Genomic DNA, 22,990 nt, shown 5'->3' on the forward strand with positions numbered 1-22,990 from the left:
TAAAAAGAAGTAGAAATGGGAAAAACGGGGTTATAACTCTCGAAATGACCGGCCGGGTCGTTACATCCTCCCCCTCTTAAACATTCGTTCGTCCTCGAACGGGTCTACAAACATACTTGGAGTCTCGAATAGGCGTGGATATCTCCTCCGCATCTCCCGCCCAGTCTCCCAGGTGGCCTCCTCCACAGGCTGACCTCTCCACTGCACCTTTATTGAAGCTATTTCCTTTGACCTCAACCTTCGAACCTGCCGATCCAAAATAGCCACCGGCTCCACATCATAAGTCATATCACCCTCCAACCGAACCGTGCTGAAGTCCAAAACATGGGACGGATCTCCGATATACTTTCGGAGCATAGAAACATGAAACACTGGGTGCACACTCGACAAGCTGGATGGCAAGGCAAACTTATAAGCCACCTCTCCTATCCTCTGAAGCACCTCAAAAGGCCCAATGAACCGGGGGCTCAACTTGCCCTCTTCCCAAACCTCATAACACCCTTCATGGGTGATACCTTCATCAAAACCTTCTCCCTAACCATAAAAGACACATCACGGACCTTCTTATCCGCGTAGCTCTTCTGCCTAGACTGCGCTGTGCGAAGCCGCTCCTGAATCAATTTCACCTTATCTAATGCATCATGGACCAAGTCTGTACCTAAGAGCCTAGCCTCACCTGGCTCGAACCATACTATAGGAGATCTACACCTCCTTCCATATAAAGCCTCGAACGGAGCCATCTGAATACTCTACTGATAACCGTTGTTATATACAAACTCTGCGAGTGGCAGAAACTGGTCCCATGAACCCCCAAAGTCAATGACACAAGCGTGCAACATGTCCTCCAATATCTGAATTATGCGCTCCGACTGCCCGTCCGTCTGAGGGTGAAAATCTGTGCTCAACTCAACCTGAGTACCCAACGCTCGCTGTACTACCCTCCAAAACTGCGATGTAAACTGAGTGCCCCTATCTAAAATGATGGAAACAGGAACACCATGCAGGCGAACAATCTCTCGGATGTAAATCTCAGCCAACCGCTCTGAAGAGTAAGTAGTACCAACCGGAATGAAGTGCGTGGACTTGGTCAGCCGATCCACAATAACCCAAATAGCATCGAACTTCCTCGAGGTCTGTGGTAGCCCAACTACAAAGTCCATGGTGATCCGCTCCCACTTCCACTCTGGGATCTCTAATTTCTGAAGAAAGCCACCCAGTCTCTGATACTTATACTTAACCTGCTGACAGTTGAGACACCGAGCCACAAACCTAACCATATCCTTCTTCATCTGCCTCCACCAATAGTGCTGCCTCAAATCCTGGTACATTTTCGCGGCACTCGAATGGATGGAATACCGGGAGCTGTGGGCCTCCTCAAGAATCAACTCTCGAAGCCCATCTATATTAGGCACACATATCCGGCCCTACATTCTCAACATGTCGTCATCACTAATAGTCACATCCCTAGCATCACCTCTCCGAACCCTGTCCTGAAGAACGAGGAAGTGGGGGTCATCATACTGACGCTCCCTGATACGGTCATAAAAAGAAGACCTGGAGACGACACAAGCCAATACCCGACTAGGCTCTGAAATATCCAATCTTACAAGCTGGCCCGCTAAGTCCTGATCATCCAATGCCAAAGGTCTCTCTGCTGCTGGAAGATATGCTAAACTCCCCAAACTCTCTGCCCGGTGACTCAAAGCATCGGCCACTACATTGGCCTTCCCTAGATGGTACAAAATAGTGATATCATAGTCCTTAAGAAGCTCCAACCATCTCCGCGACGCCAATTAAGATCCTTCTGTTTCAACAGATACTGCAAACTCCAATGATCAGTATAGATCTCACAATGAACCCCATACAAATAATGGCGCCAAATCTTCAAGGCGTGAACAATGGCTGCTAACTCAAGATCATGGACAGGATAGTTCTTCTCATGGGTCTTCAACCGGCGCGAGGCATAGGCAATCACCTTACCCTCCTGCGTCAAAACATAACCAATGCCTATCCTCGAGGCATCACAATACACGGTGTAAGAACTTGAATTTGATGGCAGAACTAACACTGGAGCTGTGGTCAAGGCAGTCTTGAGCTTCTGAAAGCTCTCCTCACATTCATCCGACCACCTGAATGGACTTTTGGGTCAATTTGGTCAAGGGCGATGCAATATATGAAAACCCCTCCATAAAGCGACAGTAATAACCCGCCAAAGCAAGGAAGCTCCTAATATCCGTGGCTGAGGACGGTCTAGGCCAACTCTACACCGCTTCTATCTTCTTCGGATCCACCTAAATACCCTCACTGGACACCACGTGTCCCAAGAATTCTACTGAACTGAGCCAAAACTCACACTTGGAGAACTTTGCATACAGCTTCTCCTCCCTCAATCTCTATAATACAATCCTTAAATGTTGAGCGTGCTCCTCCTGGCTACGAGAGTACACCAGGATGTCATCAATGAATACAATAATGAATGAGTCCAAATAGGGCTGGAATACACTGTTCATCAAATACATGAATGTTGTTGGGGCATTGGTCAGCCCAAAAGACATCACCAAGAACTCATAATGGCCACATCGGGTCCTAAAAGTTGTCTTAAGAATATCTGAATCCCGAATCTTCAGTTGGTGATAATCGGACCTCAAATCAATCTTGGAGAACACCCTTGCTCCCTGAAATTGGTCGAATAAATCATCAATACGAGGTAAAGGATACTTTTTCTTGACTGTGACCTTGTTCAACTGCCTGTAATCAATACACATACTCATGGAACCGTCTTTCTTCTTCACAAATAGAACCAGTGTACCCCAAGGTGACACACTAGGCCGAATAAACCCCTTATCAAGGAGTTCCTGAAGTTGTTCTTTTAATTCCTTCAACTCCGCCGGTGCCATTCGATACAGTGGAATAGACATGGGCTGAGTGCCCGACACCAAATCAATGTCAAAGTCAATATCCCTGTCAGGAGGCATGCCCGGCAGGTCGGCTGGAAACATATCCAAAAATCACGTACCACCGGAACAGATTCTATGATAGGAGTCTCTGTACTAACATCTCTCACAAAAGCCAAATAAGACAGGCAACCCTTCTCAACCATGCGTTGAGCCTTCAAATATGAAATCACCCTACTTGGTACATAATCCACAGAACCGCTCCACTCAACCCTCAGAATTCCCGACATAGCCAACATTACCGTCTTAGCATGACAATTTAGAACAGCATGACATGGAGATAACCAATCCATACCCAATATTACATCAAAGCCAACCATATTGAGCAGCAAAAGGTCCACTTGGGTCTCCAGACCCCCAATAGTCACCACACATGATCGATATGCGCGATCCATAATAATAGTATCGCATACAGGAGTAGATACATGTACAAATGAAACTAAAGACTCATGGGGCATATCTAGAAAATATGCAAAATACGAAGAAACATATGAATACGTGAAACCAGGGTCAAATAATACGGAGGCATCTCTGTGACAAACTGAAACAATACCTGTAATCACAGCATCTGAAGCAATAGCATTTGTTCTGGCAGGGAGGGCATAGAAACGGGCCTGGCCACTCCCTGATCTGCCTCCCCCTCTAAGGTGACCCCTAGATGACTGACCTCCACCCCGAGCTGACTGGGCTGGTGGTGAGGTAACTGGTGCTGAAGTCGGAGGATGACTCCTCTGTTGAGATAGACCTACATGACGGCGAGGAGAATGCCTCCACATGTGCCCAAGCTCCCCACACTCAAAACAACTCCCTGGTGCTGGTGGCGGGAACTGAAGGGAACCCCTAGCACCGGGATGGCTGGTAGAAGAACCTGGCATGGAAGAGCCCTGAACAGGTGGAGCACGGGACAAACTCTGAGCTGGAAGGGCACTAAGTGATGAGTGGCCCTGATGAGAACTGTGAGAACTATGGACAGATGATGCACCACAATGAAATGGCCGATCTGACTGAGCCTGTCTGAAATGACGACCTCTACCATGATGGGAGTGACCCCCAAAAGGAGCACCGCTGAATCCACCCTGACCATGATGCCTCCTGGCCTCCCTCTTAACCCTCTCCTAACCACGAACCATCTCAATCTGCCGAGCAATGTCAACAACCTCATAAAAAGTAGCACCCATAACCCTCTCTCTGGTCATAAGCAACTGTAGCTGATAAGTGAGACCATCCATAAACCTCATAATCCTCTCCCTATCTGTGGGAACCAACTAGATAGCATGACGGGCCAACTCAGAGAACCGCATCTCATACTGTGTCACAGACATATCACCCTGGCGAAACCCCTCAAACTGTCTGCGCAGCTCCTCTCTGCAGGATCGAGAAACAAACTTCTCAAACTGTCTGCCCCAACAGGCCTACGCCTCTCGTAAGTCTCCCACCATCAGAGTCAAACCCCGGAAAACTGAAAAGTAGTGAATGAGACCCCACAAGTCTCCAGAATACCAGCAGTACGAAGTATCCTCTAACACCTGTCCAAAAGGTCCTGAGCATCCTCTCTCTGTGCCATTGAAAGGTGGTGGCTAGAATCTCCCAAACCTCTCCAACCAACGCTGATCATCCTCAGGCATAGAAGGAACCACATAATCCTGAGCAACAGCAACCGGCTAGGCTAGTGGTGCCTCCAGTGTCTGTAGTCCCTGAATAACCTGCTCGAGTGTGCGAGCGGCGGGAGTCTGAGTGCCTCCCCTGGCCTGAGAAGTGGTTGCGGTCGTCGAGATAGAGACAGCATGAGCAAGGCCGGTACACGCTGTCAGAATCTGAGCTAGGGCCTCCCGAAGGCCTGGAATCACAATAGGCATAGGTGGTGCCTGAGCTGGTGCATCAACAACTGGAACCTGGTCCTGACTTGGGACAACTGGTGGATCTGAAGGTACTGCCCCAGTTGTTGTACGTGCTACACCTCTACCCCTACCACGGCCTCTACCGCGGCCTCGGCCTCTTGCGGCCCTGGCCGGTGGTACTGGTGGTTGGCCCTCCTGACCGGTAGTACAAGTCCTCACCATTTGTGAGAGAATGAAACAACAGATATTTAGTTACTAGAATCAACAGATTTGCACGACAAGAATTCATGAATATGGAATCTTCCTAAAGGTTCTGCAGCCTCTCGAAGATAAGTACAAACGTCTCTGTACCGATCCGCAAGACTCTACTAAACCCGCCCATGACTCGTGAGACCTATGTGACCTAGGATCTGATACCAATCTGTCATGACCCAAACTAACCCCTGGCATGATGGCGCCTATCGTGAAACTAGGCAAGCCGACTCATTTACAAAATAAATCGATATTTTCATTTCAAAGAAAATTTCAATGTTATTTAACATTAAAAAAACTTCGTAAAGGAGTTCAAATAAAAATAAAAGTGCGGAAGGAAAAGCCCGATATCGGGTTGTCACTAGTCATGAGCATCTACTACCATTTGTCTAACAATATAGAGACTAACATAGTCTGCAAAATAGCTAAATACAACTAAAGGAAGATAAGAGGGAGAAGAGCAGGTGCTGCAGTCGCCAAGAAGCTACTTTGCTATCCCCGAGAAAATTTGCGACCAGCATAATCAACAACCGCTACCGTGTCCAGCTACACCTGGATCTGCACAGAAGGTGCAGGGAGTAACGTGAGTATGCCAACTCAGTAAGTAACAACAATAAATAAAGACTGAGCAGTAGTGACGAGCAATAAAGCATATCAAGTTCATATCACAAAAATTTAGTAAAGTACAGCATACTTTAAAAATCAGTGTTTGAATCAAATCATCTCGTTTAAACCTGGTTCCAGTAAAAATCATTTAAAGATATTTTTCAACAGTTTTTCAAACAGAGGAAAAATGCAAAGGTGAGCAAAGATGATGAAATCATAAACAGCCCCTCGGGCAAAACCTCACAGCCACTCGTGTCACTCGGGCATACCTCACAATCACTCTTGCGACTCGGGCATACCTCACAATCACTCATGCCTCCCAGTCACTCAGCACTCGGCACTCGTACTCAGTAGGTACCTGTGCTCACTAGGGGTGTGTATAGACTCCGGAGGGGCTCCTTCAGCCCAACCTCTATATCAAGCCAAATCATGACATAAATCACTCAGGCCCTCGGCCTATATCAAACATGCTGCGGCGTGCAGACCGATCCCATAATTATCCGAACACGCTGCGGTGTGTAGCCCGATCCCATATTTATCCTCACAAATCAGGCCCTCGGCCTCACTCAGTTATAAACCTCTCAAGCCACTAGGGCATTTTAGTAAAAACAGGGCATTCGGCCCAAAACAACATTTATATGCATCAAAATGGAGTCATAAAACTGAGTTATAAATTTTCAATCGAAAACAGTGAGAGGATAGTAAGAAAAGGCCCCTAAGGGTCCAAACAGTACTGGCACAAAGCCCAAACATGGCATTCAGCCCAATTTACAGAAACTCTTTCTAAAACATATAAGTATGATATAATTTCCACAAAATATGCAACCTTACAGTTGATACGGGACGGACCAAGTCACAATCCCCAACAGTGCACACCCACACGCCCGTCACCTAGCATGTGTGTCACTTGAAAATAGTAGAATGATACAAACCGGTCAAATCTCTACCCCGCAATGCTCTTGACTCTGGACTCGGCCTACAAATGCTCCGAAACTATTAAAAATCAGCACAATACCATCAATACGCACTAATGAAATGAATTCCACAAGAAAAGCTATAAAATTAGACCAAAACCCGAAATTGGCTCAAACCTGGCCCCCAGGCCCACGTCTCAAAATCTGACAAAATTTACAAAACTAGAAATCCCATTCACTCACGAGTCTAACCATACCAAATTCATCAAAATCCGGCATCGTTTGGTCCTTCAAATCCTTAAATTACTTCTCCAAAAATCCCAAGCCCTAACCCCTTATTTTCACTAATTACATGATTAAACAACGGAAAAATCACCATATATACGAGTATTAGGGCTCAAGCAACTTACCTCACTAATAGACCTTGAATCACCCTTCAAACATTACTCTGAAAGATCCAAAAACTGACTTGAAAATGGTGGAAATGAACCTAATTCGCGAAGAGTTCTATTTATGGTTCTGCCCAGGTTTTTCGCACCTGCGGAAAATTTCACGCTTCTGGGCCACCACACCTACGGAAAAATACATCGCAGGTGCGCAACTCACATAGGAGCCCAGCTTCCACATCTGCGGCCCAAAACCTCGCGCCTGCAAAGGCGCACCTGCGCGTTTCCTCCGCTTCTGCGAAGCCTGCCCAGCGTCCCCCTTCTGCGAATCCTAGACCAGCATTGCTCGCACCTGCGAACCCCCTTTTGTGCAATAGCGACCTCGCACCTACGACTCATCCTTCCGCAGGTGCGGAAATAGCAGTAGCAGCAGCTTCAGCTGCAAATTCCAACTTTGACAAATCCGCTAACCACTCGGAATCACCCCGAGGCCCTCGGGACCTCAACCAAAAATACCAACAAATTATATATTAATATACAAATTTAGTCGAACCTTCGAATCACTCAAAACAACATCCAAACACCAAATTACCCTCGGATTCAAGCCTAAGAACTTCTAAATTTCCAAATTCCGCAACCGATGACGAAACCAACTAAACCACGTCCGAATAACCTCAACATTTGCACACATGTCACAAATGACACTACGAACCTATTTCAACTTCCGAAATTCCGTTCCGACCCCTATATCAAATTTTTCACTGCCGACCAAAATCGCCAAATTTCCAACTTCGCCAATTCAAGCCTAATTCTACCACGAACCTCCAAATTTCATTCCGGACGCACTCCTAAGTCCAAAATCACCTAATGGATCTAACGGAACCATCATAATTCAAATCCGAGATCGTTACAATTTAGCCATTTTTATCAACCAATTTCACCTCATACGGATAGTCCCCCTACTTTCCGGTGACACAACTCAGCGTTACCGAGAAGTATATAAGTATTCCTTTCTTTGCGGGAAAGTTCCTTAACGGTCTCTAACATTTGAAGGGATGCATGTCTCCTCGCATTCAAATACCCCAAACACATGTTGACCCATGATTTAGCAAGTATTTTCGCCGATTTTTGAGGTAATCATGACCATGATTTTTGCCTTATATAACTTCTTTTATACTCATCAATTTTACTTCTTCACTTTCACAACTTTCACAATCTTTTCTCCCTTTCTGAGTTTTCTCAAAACATTCGACTTCCTTAGTAAGAACTTCTTCATTTATTTTTTACCACCATGTCTTTTTACATTGCTAACTTTGGAAACACTGGTCTTCTCTTCGGTGGAGGCCTAAAGAAAAACAAAGACAAAGAGGTTGACGTTGAGTCTGAAACTCAAACTGTTAACACCATCATACCACTCCATCTCAGCACTGCATTCAATCTTCAAGAACAAACCGCATCTGCAAAGTCTCAGAGCCGCAGGTTTTGGCCAGTTCGTTGGTACCCCTACTCCATTTGTCATTCTAGTCTCCCTACTGTGAAGGAGGACTGCAATTGCTCCAATATCAAAATCCTCGCCCATATGGGGTAGAGAGAGTTACCTACTCCAGAGAGAGGTTAATGTATGTCTATACATACCCCTTTACTTTGGGTCCCTTCTCCTTAGGGTCGAGTGAAGGACTTGACCCAATAATTTTGGATTTTATCCACCGGTACCAAGTCTTCTTGGCATAAGTAGGATCATCGATATGGAGTACGGTGGCCTACCTTCGTCAGTTATGTGCCGAGATCGGGGAAACCCTAAATCTCGCACATATGATGAATCTCTACTCCCCCAAGATTTTTCGTGGGGAGTGTTAAACTTCAGAAAGCATGGCCATCACGCCGTTCTCACCAGCATAGATGATGACAATGACCGTGTATAGATAGAGCGGTTCATTGTTATTGCTACTAGGGACATCATCACGACCACAACTCTAACTTTCCTCCAGTCGTGGAATCTTTTCCGTAAGTCTTTGGATATTCGTTTCCTTTCTTCGTAAAAAGATAATTTATTTCTTTGCTGATTTTTTGACTTCCTTCGTTTCAGCTACCTGTTAGGAACCACCAAGGGTTCACGGTCTGGACCGATGAGTTCAGAAAATTCTGGATATTATAACTCTGAAATCCCCTTGGTGAAAAAAAATGGCTCCCAAGTACGGGTGTAGAGCTATGAACATATGTGAGCAAAATTCTTCTCTTTTTTCTCTCTCAATAATTTAAGAGAAATTTACTTAATCATCTTTTTGTTTGTATAGGGCTTCCGAGGGGTTCTGTTGTGCGCCCAGATATCGACGTTCTTGATGACCCCGTGGAGGCCAGGACAGTGTTGTAGGATGCCCTCAATCGAAGTAGGGCTCTTAAATCTGCTCGAGCCTCCGATGAGGGTGACTCATATCGGAGTCCCCAGCCCAAGGATAAGAAACCGAAGAGGAGATGTTCCTCCTCAACTGGGACTCAAGAGAAGAGAATAAAGAAAACACCAACTGAGCCGGCCACAGTGGTCCTCGATGACGAAGGGGAAGCTAGTGATGAAGAGGCTTTCCTTCAAAGGAGAAAAGGATCTTAATCGGCTCAACCTGATGCCCAGTCGGGGGAGCTCCAAAACCCGCCAACAGAGGAAATTCATGCACTCTGGGCTGAAATGGACCTAGTTAAGAATGTTGATTCTCGCTTCCCGGCCCCTATTGTTGTCTCCGGTACCTTGAGCTTCATCTACCCTCAAACTCTAAGCAAGAAACAACCACCACTCCTTATGCCACAGCTTCTTCTTCTCCTTCTACGCCGACAGCTCCATACCCATCGACACCAGTTATTCCTTCGCCACTAGCACCAACTATAACTCCTCCACCGGCACCAGTCGAGCAAGTAAGGAATGTCGCCCCTCCATGGTCTCCCGATCATGGGAACTTGGGAAATAATTATTATGCACCTTCCCAAGATCCTCGTGGAAGGCGAAGTGCCACTCTTTCGATTTCGAATCAGTGCCATATTCTTTCAAAGTCGGTAGAGCTTGCCAATTACTTGAAGTTGCTGGCTTCAGCAAACGATTTGAAGAAGATGGACTCCCTTTTAGCAAAGTTCCCATAAATAACAGCATGCACTATTTGACACAGGTAACGGTCTCGCTCTTTTCCATATTTTCCCAATTTACATTGCGAAGTAATAACCTTAGTTTTATCCCCTTTTAGGCCAACTTTCTTGCCTCCGAGGGCCTGCAGCGGCTGATTATGGACAAGCAAGAAATTGTTTTGGAATGAGACCAATTGTTGGCCAAGAGGAATCAATTCGCTGAGTACCTCCCAGTGCTGGAGGACAAAGTTGCTCAAATGGACAAGCTCGAGGCCCGATTGCAGCAGTCAGAGCAAGACAAAATGGCTCACAGCCAAGAAGCCTCCCAACTTCATGAAAATTTGAAGGAAGCAAAGGCTAAGTGGGCTAAGCTTCATGATGCTGTGGCTGCTGCTGAACGTGAATTAGCCTTCATGGAGCAAGTTAGTAACTTGGAGGCTGGTTTGCATGCCAAAACCAAGGAGGACAATGTTGCCGAGGAGAAGAGAGACAAAATAGAAGAAAGGATCAAGAGGGCCATGGAGCAACACTGGCTTCACTCAACTACCAATGTTGAGCTTGATTCATGACTCAGCGTAATGAAGGTTGAAATAGAAGAGCTACAGGCGGAAATTGATAAACTCCAAGTAAAACTCCAGGATCAAGAAGATTCCCTTGTCTTCAAGAAAACCTATGTTTTATACCATATGAAGAGGTATACTTTGGAGGAGGACAAAGTAGGCATTGCCAATATTGACGATTGCATTGCCAAAGCCCAGGAACTGGAGTTAACTGCTCGTGAGAATCTTCCTGCTCGGCCCGTTGCAACTGACTCCTCGAATACTAGTTTCAAGTATTCCAAAATTGAAGGGGAGACCGAAGAGGATAAAGGCTCTGAACTGGTAGGGGAACAACCTCCTTCCACCAGGGAGAACAAAGATCCTTCTCACCCTTCGGGTTATGGAAGCAAAGAATAGTGTACATATTTTTCTTTTATCTTTTGTAATTATGCCAAAACTTTTATATATCCTCCTTCCACCAGGGAGAACCATGATTTTTGCCTTATATATCCTTTTTTACATTTAATTTATAAAGCTTCGGGTATATTTTTTCAATCTAATATCTTTCGATTCTGGGCATAAACACTTCCGGAATATTCCCTTTTCTGTGAGGGTTTCATAAGAGAGAGCCCTTATATTTACGGTGTTCTTAAAGAGGACATCTCATGTTCATTACGGCACAAGCATTTGAAATATTTGTTAACTCTCAAATGATAAAATAAATTAACTTATCATTCGGACAAGAAATAAGAATGGTATAAAAAGGACTTTGATTTATTCACTTATATCTTTAAGAGTACATTCACATAAACATTCATTTGCTTAAGTAAATAAATCTGTCAATGCATGTGGCTAACTTGTAGAACTTATTTCTACGAGGTTGATCATGTAGTCCCCGATCTTGATAAGACATTGATCCCAGTTCTTACAGCCCCCGATTTTCATGGCACTCTTGGTGCCGTATCATGCATCCCCCCCGGTGTTCGAATGCTAAGTATGAGAATTCAAACAATGGAAGTCTTATATTCATATTGTTGCTCCATCGGTGGAGACAATGTGTGAACAGTTAAATAATTTTTTTGAATAGTGGAAGGCAAGGTTTGCTATTGAGCCAAAGATTATTTAACCATCCACAAGTAGTTTACCATGCGAGCTCATATTCGTCGATCCCATTGGTGTGAGAACTTTAGTTCCTTGATATTTAAAGGTCTTGCATTTGCCGATGATCCTCCCTTCGTAGTGTGCTTTACGTTGCTGCCTCGTTAAAAACCTTACCAAAAAAACCCCATCGGGACAAAACCTGGTCGAAGAAAAATAATGTGCACCATATACTTTCAGTATCGGCAGGAATCTTTAGCAATAATACCTTTTAAGCTTAGTCACATTCCAATTGATGGGCAATTTTACTCCATCTTGATTTTTCAATTCATATGATCATTTACTGGTGATATTTGAAACCCGGTAAGGCCCTTCCCACGTTGGTCCCAGCTTCCCGCCGTTAACTTCCTAAGTGCTTTGAGTTAATTTCCTCATAACCAAATTTCCAACTTTGAAATAACGAAGATTCGCCCTGCGATTGTAATACCTTTCCATCATTTGCTTTTGGGTCACCATCCTCACATATGTCATGTCCTAGTGTTCTTCAAGAAATTCTAGCATCACCAACAATGCTTCATTGTTTGCTTCTTCGTTCGCTCAAAAAAACCCCTAAGTAGGCTCCCCTACTTCCACCGGTATTAGAGCCTCCGAGCTGTATACGAGAGAAAATGGTATTTCTCACAGCACCCTCGGTAGCTCATCTGGCCACTTGCACTTAGCATCTTCTAACTTCTTTTTAAGATTTTGAATGATTATCTTGTTGGTCGACTCCGCCTGACTGTTAGCACTCGGGTGGTACGGTGAGGAAGTAATTAATTTGATCTTTAACACTTCCAAGAACTTTATGACTTTTGAACCTATGAACTACGGCATGTTGTCACAAGAAATCTCCTTCGGTATTCCAAATCGACAGATTATATGATCCTATATAAAGTCAACTACTTCGTGTTCTCCGATCTTTTGGTAAGGACCTGCTTCAACCCTGTTGATACCCAATTTTGCCCTTATATTTTTACAAATATCATATATGCTTTTATAATATCATTCCTGCATCATCACTAATTTACGAGAGTCATACAAGTATTTTCTATAATTTTCCATAATGTTTAAAGCTTTAAAATTGATTTTCTTGCATTTAAATTATTTGAATATGTATTAATTATTCCTTTAAATTATTTTGTGATGACTTAATCATCCAAATTTATTATTTTCATCCACATATATGTTTCATAATATTTTACCTCATTTTCATATAATTATATTTGTATTTTCAAGCTATTTACATAATTTTGCAATAATAGCCTATATGTTGTGCATAATTATATTTTATTAAATTATTTCTGCCCAAATAGCATTTTTATATTTTTGTAATGTCAAATTATTATTTTCAAGCATCTTACTACACAAATAATATATTTATTATTTTTTAATTGCTTCTTATAAATTATTTTTATAATTTTTTAGTATTTAAAAAAAACTTGGGGCCAATGTTTGAGTTAATTTCAGACCCAAAACCTAGACCAATAACCCCAAGCCCAAACTAGACCACCCTTGTAATGAACCCGGTCATGACCCGTCTAAATGACCCGCCCCGTTTCCCTTTGATCCTGGCCGTTGTTCTCAAATGATCAATGACCTATAATAAATCCCCACCTTTCCTTATATCCCCTCACCCAAACCCGAATCCCATTTCCCCACTCCAGCCGCCTCTGAATCCTCTTTGTTTCATTCGTCTCTGAGAAACCCTAGCCGCCACATCCTTCAACCCTCTCTGATTCCGACCTTAATATGGAATCCCTCCATGATTTTCTTTCCTTATATGTTCTGTCTCCATGTTACTTACACAATTATGGTATCACTTAGTACTTGCCTAATAGGTAAGTACCAGGCCTTGAATCATGTGAAATCCTCTTCAATCTCCAAGATCTAGACGGTATTTAGTCTGTATACATTCATAGCAAGGTGATATGGGGCCGATTCACCAAGATCTATGGTCGATATTTGATTTCTATCGAACTAGGGTTTGTCTGGTTTCTCTTTTAATCTGATTTGAAATTGATTTTTGCATGATAGTCTTTCCTTTAATATGTTCATTGACTGTTTTCCTTGTTCGTTCATTTGAATTTTACTACTATATAAACCCCTCCCCTAATTCCCCAGAAGAGAGAAAATCACTGAAATTACTACTATTCTCTTATTCTCACTTGTCTTATACTACTCTGAGGCTTAATTTCTTGGCCAGCTAAAAGCCAAGGCCACCAGAATTCGATTATCGGACCTTTCTAAGTGTGAGCATAGCCCGGAGTTCATTCGAAACCCTTGGGAACTTTGACGCACTGAGATTCCTAGGTTCTAATATTCGTTTTGCTATTGACATCGGGGTATTGGTGAAATTATTCCTCTTGTTTACTTGTTCATTAATATGTAACCGGTAAGTACCTATGACTCTTGCAATTTCATTTTCCTTTCGTTTGAGTTCCTGCTATGCATATCTATGTCTCTGAGATTTGTTTCTATTACCCAACATGTTATTATAGGCTCTGAAGCACTTCTTGAGGCTCTATATCTTCTAGTAATCGAACTTGCCTATTTGTTGCCTTGATTCTGTTTTCTTAAGCTTGTTTGCCTTAATGTATGTGTTCCAATGCTTATCACTGTTGCTTACTCTGAGTTTAACCTTTACCTTGTTCTGTATTCTTGTGATAAGTCGAGTCATGCCCAAAACATGTTCTAATGCTTGTTGAGTCATTCATGTGCAACTTAATATTTTTCTAGAGTTAACTCCTGATCGTGTTATTAGCCCAAACATGTTTTCCCTGCTACTTATAAACTAATGCGTGTTTCCTTCCTTGTTTAATCTGGTGTTCTTTAATATTGTCTAAGAATTCTAGGATAAAATTCCATATCTGGCCTCTTCTTCTATATGTGACTAAGCCTAGTGCAGGCAAGTCCTATTAACCTATATTTGACATATTCTTATCCATTATGAGTCTTGGTGTTATTTAAACCTTCGTGTATGATTGATAATGTTAAAATTCCTCATGCACAGTTGAGTGGATTATTACAGACCATGTTCGTCAATCTGTTTATTATGATCATACTTGCACTAGACCTTCATGCTAGAAATTTTCACATGAAAACCGCTATTTTACTTGCTCCTGTCTATAATTCTGCAAGATTCTTTTGTCGAGATTGTACTTAAGTTGATCTTAGATCATATTATATCCTGAAACTCTACTTGGGATTGTCTGTTAGATTGTGATGTTCCATCCTGTGTTTTGAACTTCTAGCATCTTATGTATATAACTCCGTGTGATCTCGACTATCTGCTCTGGTTTAAACTATTGTTAGTTACAGTCCTAAGAACTAAATGTGTGGACTTCAAGTGGAATGATCAATTTATGTACAATTTGTTACTCATATGGTTAAGTTTGGCATTGCTGGGTAAGTTAGATCCCCATTTAGACTTGGTGTGGGTTTGTGTTCGAGTCATGCAGCCGATACACTCTAATGTCTAGGGGTGTACCTAGATCTGGATTTGCTATTTTATGTGAAGAATGAGATTACTAAATACATCGAAGTTGTTGGGTTAGTCATCTTGGGGCCTGCTCTGCTTATTGGGCCTGTACTCGTTTTAGTTTGTAATATTTGAGCATGTATTCTCTATTTGGGCCTGTAATAATGTATAATAACTAATAATGAGAAATTAATGAAAAAGGGGGCTGGGTATTCTAATATTTGCATGAAATGATATAAAACATGTCTATAGGGTCTGTGTGTTATATTTGCTATTTCGTTCAGCATGCCTTGTTTGTTATTTGGTTTGGTAGGTTGCACACTAATAGAGATCACGCCTATAGGAATCACGCAAACCTCACTTGTACACTATTCAAGCACGTTTCTATGTTACTACTGTGCATATAGACACCATGCTTATAGGATGTATAACATATGCTTTGTTAACCTAGATACCATGCTTATAGGACTTCAAACAATCAATTTATCAATTGCTTCTATTACTTTTAGTGTACTGCTCATCCAGATATCATGACTATAGGATCCTAATCTTTTAATCAACTACTTCCGTTTTTCTCATTACACTGCCCCTCCTAGATGGCATGCCTATATGAATAAAGTGTTATAAAAATCAAGTCTAATTGTCAATTGTTAGAAATCCTACCTACATGATGTTGTCACTCGCATAAGAGCTGTTTATAAGATCAACGTCGTTAATGTTGGACTCTCAAAGCTGTTTCACTGCCTAATTATGCAACTATAGAAATCATGTCTATAGGACAGTGTCGCCTGCCTAAGATTCCTATTTATAAAATCAGCGCTAATAATCCTGAGTTTGCAAACAACTTACTGTCTCTTTGTCTAAATCATTTAGATAGAACAATAACGTTACATATACGATGCTGGAATTCAGAATCACCTAGAAACCATGCCTATAGGACTTTAAGTCTTAATTCTAAAACTATGTAATGCCTAAGCTGCCCGCGTGCATTTGTTGTTTGTGTGTGGAGGCTAACTTGGGCCTTTAATTGTCTTTATGTGAAGTCCTATCTGTTTTGAATGTCGCCTAGTTTTATCATTTTGAAAAACCTAAGCTGAGTCTAGAACTACCTAATAGTAGGTCCAAAGCCTCCTGGACCATAGGCATGGGACGGGTAGTGCACGCGTAGGATACGATTTAGAATTGAATTAGAGCGCCTTTAAGTAACAACTTCAACATAGTAATTGGGTAGCAGGAGATGATAGTTTGTGCCCGGCGAATAATATGATCAACCCCTACCTTAAGGGAGTTGCGAAGTATTATTTATGTTGCACGGGGTGATCCTTTAGGCTAAGAAACTTAGGACCCCCCTTTTCTTTATATACTTGCTATTCACACTTAGTCATTTAACATAGACCATTGCAGTTGTACCCTTGTAACCTTTAAGATTTGTACCGATCATTTATTCTTATGTGTTATAATAGATCCCTTAACTTCTATACCTTTCTTTACTTATCCTTTAGCTTAATCATCTAATCCACATAGTGTAAATTTCGGCCGGGACCTATAGTTGTGGACCTCGAAGAGTGCCTAACACATTCTCATTGAGGTAATTTAAGCCTTTACCCGATCATTGGTAACCATACTAGTTAAAATGGAGTTATATGCAAAAAGGTGCCCTAACGCATCTTAAACCGTTAGGTGGCGATTCTTTTCTTATTATACCCACTTTAAAAGAGTTGTCACATATCGAAGCCCGCTTTCACGAGAAAATGGGGCACGACAAACCAATTTAGTGAAGCAATCAGTTAAAACTAAAAGGAATCTTACCTTCCTGGGTCCAGGTGGTAAAGGACCAACTATGTCCATCCCCATTTCATGAATGACTACGGCGACACCACCGAATGCAAAGGTTCTGCTGGTTGATGCACTAATTGTGCATGACGTTGACATTTGTCGCACTTTTGTACATATGCCCTTGCGTACTATTCCATCTGGGGCCAGTAATAGCCAGCCCTAACTAATTTTAGAATTAACGAGTCTGCACCGGAATGGTTTCCATAAACTCTTTCATGGACTTCTCTCATCACATAGTCCGTCTCTGAGGTCCCTAAACACCGAGCTAGTGGCCCTTAGAATGATCTCCTGTATAATTTTCCATTAACGAGGCAGTAGCGAGATGCTTTGGTCCATAGCGCCCGTGATGCCTTTGGGTCTTCGGGTAATTTTGTAACGACACGGCCGATCGTTTTGAGTGTTGTAGCCCATTTCCCCCTTTTACTGCCTATTCTACGCTCAATTTTTGATATGTGACTTGTCGGGGTAGTTGGTTTGGGTACGGGGATATTTCAGAATGAGTTGGGATACTTAGTCCCAAGGTTGGAGGCTTAAGTTGAAAAGGTTGACCGGGTGTTAACCTGTATGTAAATGACTCCGAAATGGAGTTTAGATGTTCTGATAGCTCCGTAGGGTAATTTTGGACTTAGGAGTGTATCCATATAGTGATTTGGAGGTCCGTAGTTGATTTTGGCTTGAATTAGCAAAAATTGGAAAAATGAAAGTTTGGAGAGTTGAGAGGTTTAACCAAGAGTTGACTTTGTGGTTATGGGGCTTGGAATTTGGTTCTGGAAGTTAGAATAGGTCTGTTGTGTTACTTATGACTTGTATGCAAAATTTGAGGTCAATCGGGGTTGATTTGATAAGTTTCGGCATCGATTGTAGAAGTTGGAATTTCTAAGTTTTCGTTAGGTTTGAATTGAAGTGTGATTCGTGTTTTTGATGTTGTTTGATGTGATTTGAGGCCTCAATGATGTGCCGTAGAATTTCGGCACTTTTGATACTAATTGCATAGACATCAGGTCATCTTTTAAAGCAATTTTAGTTATTTCTTATGAAGTTTTGGTGTTTTGCACTGTACCAGACTTGAAAAACCAAATACACCGAAAAGAAGACAAAAACCCATAGAAGGGCAGAAAGACGGCAGGTCTGCGACTGCAGAAGTGATGTGCGAACCACAAAACAACCGCAGACTGAAGCAGGTGGTCCAGCTCTTGAAGAGAGAAATATGCGGTCTATTATGTGGTCGCATAAGTGCAAAAGGAGATTCTGCAAGCGCACTTTTGCAACACAGTTTGCAGTCGCATAATCAATATGCGAACCGCATAATGGATCTGCGATGGGGAACTGGGCAACTGGGCGTGCAATTATGCGGCGACTTTGTATTTTTGCGGACCGCATACATGATCTGCGACCCATTCTACGGTCGCAGATGTGTTCTATAGGGACATTTTTGTCTAAATTTGACCCCGACTTTTGGCCCATTATAAATAGATTTACTAGGGTTTTGTGGGACATCTTATCTGAAAAAGAGGCTACTTTTAGAGCATTGAATACACCATTGTTTTGGAGCCTTTGAAGAAAGAATCTTGTATCTTTGTAAGCTTTATGACTTCATTTATTGCTTTGTTCTTGGATTCTAGTATGAGTAGCTAGTTTTAAATACTAAGGTTGTGGGCCCTAAATGGGTGTAATGTTAATGGGTTTTTAAATACTAAGGTTGTGGGCCCTAAATGGGTATAATGTTAATGGGTGTTTACCATTGAATATATATATAATGGTTGGTTGGTATTTATTCATTTCTCATGCTTCATTTAATGTTGGTGGTTGCAAACATTGACTAATGCCATTTCATTCTATCTTTACTTGGAAAAGTGGGTTAGGTTTTGATAGAAGTGAATAGCAAAAACTCAAGGCTTTAAACCTTGTTTAATAGAATCGCTTAGGAATAAGTGGGTTCTATTTGGCATAAATTGGTTGTTCTTAATTGTAACTCTTTTATATTTGGGAAAATCATAAAGAGAAAATACTACCTAACTATTGGAATATATTGGATAGTCATTTAGAAACCATTTGCATATCAAAGGACCTTCCATTAGGAATATATCATATTAACACTGATAGCATTACATTCCAATGATGGGGACACAACCTTGGTTTCCTTAATCAAATTAATTACATTCTCATAACAAAATAGTTTTCTCGATAACTCATAATTACAACACTCTCTTTTAAGCTAACGGAGTAGGATTACGACTTAAGTCAAGTTTCACACTATTCAAGTAACCTTTTCTCACCTATTTCCTATGGGATTCGACCCCAACCTAGTTGGGTTATTATATTTGACATCGACCACCTTATACCATTTATTTAGGCATAATTTGTGCGTATCAAATTTGGCGCCGTTGCCGGGGAATACGGTTTTGAAATTACTATTTAGTATGTGCTTTACATTATGTCTTCTTCTACTCCATCACACTTTGCTTGCTTTGCTTGGTGTTACTAGGTAAACATGGCCGAGATAGAAGAAAAGAACCCTTTTGCGGATATAGATGAGTATATTGAGGATACAAATGCCATTTTCCCTCCAATAGTTGATGATACCACCTTCAAGGTGGAACACGGTCTAATACTAATGCTCAAAGCAGAGGGGTTTTTCAGAAATTCCACCGATGATAATCCGACACAACATCTCAAAAATTTCTTGGGTGTGTGTGCGATGCACAAGCAGAATTACGTTTCAGATGATGCCCTAAGGCTAAGGGTATTCAAGTACTCACTAACTGGGGAGGCAAGAAAATGGATCTAAAATCTACCACCTAATTCCATTCATACTTGGCCCGAACGCGTTCGAGCTTTCCTAGCTAAATGGTTCCTGCAAAGCAAGAAGTCAGAGCTCTGGGATAAAAGATTTTTATTCAAGCAACTACCGAGAGAACATCTACATGAGGCATGGGATCGATTCAAGTTATATTTAGTGAGGTCACCGAATCATGGTTTTCCGGACAACATCTTGTTGGAGAAGTTTTACATGGTCTTGGATCCTTTGATCAATCCATAGCCAAAAATGCAGCTGATGGATCCTTTATGGATAAAATATTTGCAAGGGTCACACAAATTCTTGACAAGATCGCAAAACATAACCAAGCTTGGCACTCGGAAGACACTACGGGTGGAATTGCATATGGTACTCCTTCCTTGACCAACATGATTAAGGAGAATCAAGAAAGAGATCAAGTAATTGTTGGTCTTGCTACCAACAACAATGTGTTGACTTAGATGTTTACTGAAAGCCAAACAAAAAAAGTGAATGTTGTGGAAGATGTGCAACCCTTGTCAAACGAGGATTACGAGAAAGCAAATTATTTCAACAACGCTCAAGGTGGTTACCAAAGACAACCCTACCAAGGTCCTGGGAAACAAAATCAATGGAGGTCTAACCCGCAAGGGCAAGGCCATCAACAATGGCAAAATGATCAAGGTAGTTCAAATCAAGATAATTGGAGTAACAACAAAAACAATAACTATTCAAATCGGAGTTCAAACCCCTATGTTCCACCAAAGGGGCAACACTCTAACTCTTCGCATTGGAAGGAAAGGTTTTCAAGTGAGTCCAAATTGGAGAGCTTGCTTGAAAGAGTGTTGCAAAATCAAGAAAGATCTGACACTTCAATGAAGAACATGACTGAACTTGTGGGTTCTCACGCCGCATCCATACAAAAGTTAGAAATTCAAATGAGAGATCTATCAAGAGAGCAAAATCCGAAGCAAAAGGGCACACTCCCAAGTGACATAATAGTAAATCCAAAAGGTAATGGGAATGGTCCGACTTCTTATTGTATAGCAATCACAACTCGAAGTGGGAAAATACTTCAAGGAGAGAATGAACAAGTGGTTGAAGTGGAAGATCCAGAACAAGAGGTTGAGGCACAAGTTGAGGTGCCAATTGTTGTTGAAGCTGAAAGACTCCCAAATGAGGTGAAAATTCAAGAAGTGAACCGTGAAGAGGTTAAGGAAAAGGTAAAGGAGGCACCAAAAGCTCTATAACCAATTCCTAGACCTCCCCCTCCTTTCCATCAAAGACTTGCTAGGAAGGTTGATGATAGCAAAATCGAGAAATTCTATGACATTCTCAAGCAATTATCGGTGAACATTCCATTTGTGGAAGCATTTCAAGAGATGCCGGGTTTTGCTAAGTACTTGAAGGACTTAATCACCAAGAAGAAAACCACCAAGAATGAAGTGGTGAATGTGACTCACCGGGTTAGCTTCATCATTGCAACAACCACCGTTCAAAAGAAAGAAGACCCGAGAGCTTTTACCATACCATGCACTATCAGGTTGCGTAATTTTGTACGAGCTCTTTATGATAATGGGGCTAGCATCAACTTAATTCCTCTTGATATTTACAAGCAAGCGGGGTTAGGTATGCCGAGGTCTACAAGTATGAGGTTGCAAATGGCCGACCGTTCAATACAAAGACCGGTAGGAATTGTTGATGATGTTCTTGTGAAAGTGGGGAAGTTCCTCCTCCCTGCCGACTTTGTTATCCTTGATTGTGTTATTGATAAAGAAATCCCTACCATCTAGGGGAGACCATTCCTTGCTACCGAAAGAGCACTTATGGATTCGGAACGAAATGAGATCAAGTTCTGAGTTAATGACGAAGAGGTTACCTTTCAAGCGAGTAAGAGTATGAAATTTCCACATGCATACAAAAGTATCTCAGTCATTGATATAGTTCGTAAAGTAGTGGATGCAGTCGAGGTGAAGATGGAAGAAGAATGCCTGGGTGAGGCATTGGCGGCTATTTTGGTAAATTTTGATGGTGAAGACATGGAAGGATACATGGAATCGGTAAATGCATTAGAAGGGCTTGGTCCTACATTTATGCACCAAAGAAACTTTCTCTTGACTTAGAGAATAGAGTCACTCCTCCCACTAAGCCTTCAATTATCGAGCCGCAACAACTTGAGCTCAAGCCACTTCCACCGCACTTAAGGTATAAATTTCTTGGCTCTAATGAAAATCTACCTATAATCATTTCTTCTTTGTTGAATGATGTGCACGTTGAACACTTGTTGAATATCTTGAGGGAGCACATACAGACCATTGGGTGGACAATAGCGGACATCCGAGGGATTCCCGCCAGAATTTGTGAGCACAAGATACAATTGGAGCAAGAGAGCAAACCTAGTGTAGAGCATCAAAGAAGGTTGAACCCTTCCATGCAAGAGGTGGTGAAAAAAGAAATCATAAAATGGTTAGATGTTGGGGTAGTCTTACCTGTCATGCCCCAAAATCGAGGAGCGCGATCGGCGCTCAACAAAGTGAACCCGAACAAGCAAGCCTGTTAGATTTCTTCTATCCAAACTCATTCATGAATAAAGAGAATATATGTTTTCCTTAATTAAACAATAAAGTGGTCATGTCTGCAATTACCAATTTATTACCATAAATTTCACCATCTTTAAAGTCTCAAATGGACAAGTAATACAACCATAACATAGCATAGTTTGTCTTTCCCAGCACCAATACACAACCCACACTATGTCCACGGAGCCTCTATAGATAAAGAAGAGTACAATGATAATGCCGGCAACAAGGCCCCGGCTATACTTAAAACAGAATACACAAAGTACAAAAGATTCATGACCCCGGAATGAAGTGGGGATCACCCAGTCAGCTGGGAAGAAGGTACACTGCTATCACTAACCAATATCTCCTGTTGTGGAACCACCTGCATCCATTGAAAGATGCAGCACCCCCGACAAAAGAGACGTTAGTACTGTCGAATAGCACTAGTATGTATAACTAAACACCCTCTCAATAGAATAACAAATAATACAAATAAGATTATCATAATATCAATGGAAGCCTTAATTAACATCAAACCTCAATTTAGGATCAAGACAGTGTTCAAATTAATTTCCATATCTCACATTGGGTGATTTTTAGTATCG

The 22,990-nt window shown here is 41.9% G+C and overlaps 1 protein-coding gene across 1 annotated transcript; it reads left to right on the forward strand.

Moving 5' to 3' along the window:
* The first annotated feature begins 21,206 nt into the window (after window positions 1-21,206).
* LOC107780352 (uncharacterized) lies at window positions 21,207-21,617 on the forward strand. Its single transcript, XM_016600873.1, has one exon. The coding sequence runs from the start codon at window positions 21,207-21,209 to the stop codon at window positions 21,615-21,617; it is 411 nt and encodes a 136-aa protein (XP_016456359.1).
* The last annotated feature ends 1,373 nt before the right edge of the window (window positions 21,618-22,990 follow it).

Source organism: Nicotiana tabacum, chromosome 24 (assembly GCF_000715075.1).
Source record: "Nicotiana tabacum cultivar K326 chromosome 24, ASM71507v2, whole genome shotgun sequence".
Classification (NCBI taxonomy): domain Eukaryota; kingdom Viridiplantae; phylum Streptophyta; class Magnoliopsida; order Solanales; family Solanaceae; genus Nicotiana; species Nicotiana tabacum.

Excerpts from the sequence above, each read along its gene's own strand:
- LOC107780352 (XM_016600873.1), top strand. The coding sequence starts at position 21,207 with ATGCCGGGTTTTGCTAAGTACTTGAAGGACTTAATCACCAAGAAGAAA.